We start from the raw sequence: 1,727 nt of genomic DNA, 5'->3' as shown, positions 1-1,727 counted from the left end.
CCCGCCGCACCTGCCGGGGATAGTGCAGAGCGGGGAGGCCCGCAGCCCCTGACCAGCCCCCTTCCCTCCCACAGGCACCGCCTCCGGCCGTCGCAGCCCCAGCAGCAGCCGCTGGCCCGGCCCCTGCCCCGCGCCTGCGCTCTACTACCCGGCGGCTAGGCCCGCCCAGGGGGCGGGGCCGGGCCCGCTGCTAGGCGGTCCGCCTAGTTCTGGTCCCGCCCTCCGTTGGCCCCGCCGCGGTCTCCCCGCCCTCTCTCCAGGACGCTCTGACACCTGACTCCGCCCAATTTCCTATCGGCCCCGCCTGTTTCCTCAGTCTAGACTGTGCTTCCCGGTGTTTTATTGGTTTCTCCCCTCCGCCTCCCTTAAGACTCTCCTCACCAGTTCCCATCCATCCCTCGGTTCTCCTGGCTGCAGTCTGCCGTTATCTATACCTTGTCCCCTTTCCCTCACCGCGTTACCCCCTTTAAGGCCCTGCTGATCCTTAAGACTCTCTCCCAGGTTATTTGGCCTCCAAGACTTCCCGTCGTAGGTTCCACCGCTCCGTCCATTCCGATAGCCTTGTACTCTTTGCAGGTCTCACATTTTCCTTAGCCATTCTCTACACTCTTAGCCCTGCCCCGCCCCCGCCTACCCTGGTTGCTTTCAAGTCCGTTAAAGCCCCTCTCCTCTCTTAGTCTTGCATTTCCACAGGCAATTCAAGACGTTTTCTACCATTCGTGGACCCCACCCACCTCTCACAGTCTCTTCCCATCCATCCTGGCATTCTTCTGGTCCAGGCCCGGTTAATCGGGCCGAGTTTGCAGCTCCGACCCGGTACTTTCTTTACCTCGCCTCCTCCATTAGACCTAGTCAGAAGCTCTCAGGTTTCCAGGCCTCGCCCCATTCCGTCCCCTCTCTACTGGGTCTTAGTCCCTCTTCCCCTTTCTCTTTTCCTTTTCAGTCCAGCCTAGTGCCACTCTTCATTTCCAGTTCTCGCCCCTCGCCCAGTCCCGCCCCCTCACCCTCCCAGAATTAGGACTTTCTAATTTCTGTGGCCCTGCCTCTTCTTAAGATCCGCCCTGCCCCGTCCAAGCAATGTTAGGATCACAACCCGGCAGTCCCCATCTGCCCCACTCCACCAGGTACTGCTTGCCGGCGCTTTAGGCCCGTCTCCATCCAATTCGGACGGCCATCCGCCTTGTGGCCCAACCCCTGCCTCCGCCAGTCTCGGTCAGGCCCCTTTAAATAGCTTGGACAAGTCCTATTCCTCTATCCGCCCCGCTCCTTTTTTTAGTTAAATCAGATATCTTTCTCACATCTAGCCCCGCCTCCTCTGTTCTCCTCCTAGTGCGGCCAAACCAGGCAACTTTCGCGTCCCATCCAGCCCCTTTAACACTTCGCTCGGCCCCGCCCCTTATCTCAGAAAGACCCAATCGGTGTGTCGCATGTGCGGCCCCGCCCCGTCCGGCAAGTCAGTGTTGGAGTCTGGGTCCTTTTCTCAGTTTAAGCCCCGCCCCCATCCCTTCCAAGGCCAATCAATTCAGCTTCTCCCTCCCTTCGGCCCCGCCCCTTTCCTCCATCACCTCCTCTCACCCAGTCACATCTGTCTCTCCCCCGTGGCTCCGCCCCCACAGCGCCCCGCCCCTGCCGCTCCGCCCCCCATCCAATGCTGAGCTCAGTCTGCGTCTCGTCCTTCCGCGGGCGCCAGGGGGCTAGCAAACAGCAGCCGGCGCCGCCGCCCCAGC

General features: G+C 61.3%; 1 protein-coding gene across 1 annotated transcript in view; it reads left to right on the top strand.

The window, feature by feature from the left end:
* The window catches only part of KCNC3 (potassium voltage-gated channel, Shaw-related subfamily, member 3), an 11,421-nt gene that overhangs the window by 1,868 nt on the left and 7,826 nt on the right, over positions 1 to 1,727 (top strand). Inside the window, exons 3-6 of the mRNA XM_010849725.1 lie at positions 75 to 197; positions 780 to 866; positions 1,125 to 1,212; positions 1,331 to 1,418. Of these exons, the coding sequence (XP_010848027.1) occupies positions 75 to 197; positions 780 to 866; positions 1,125 to 1,212; positions 1,331 to 1,418 (386 nt within the window). The remainder of the gene's footprint in view (positions 1 to 74; positions 198 to 779; positions 867 to 1,124; positions 1,213 to 1,330; positions 1,419 to 1,727) is intronic.

This window comes from Bison bison, unplaced genomic scaffold (assembly GCF_000754665.1).
Source record: "Bison bison bison isolate TAMUID 2011002044 unplaced genomic scaffold, Bison_UMD1.0 scf7180017864285, whole genome shotgun sequence".
NCBI lineage: Eukaryota > Metazoa > Chordata > Mammalia > Artiodactyla > Bovidae > Bison > Bison bison.
Note: the sequence above shows the minus strand (reverse complement) of the source record. Positions and strands in the feature narration are given on the sequence as shown.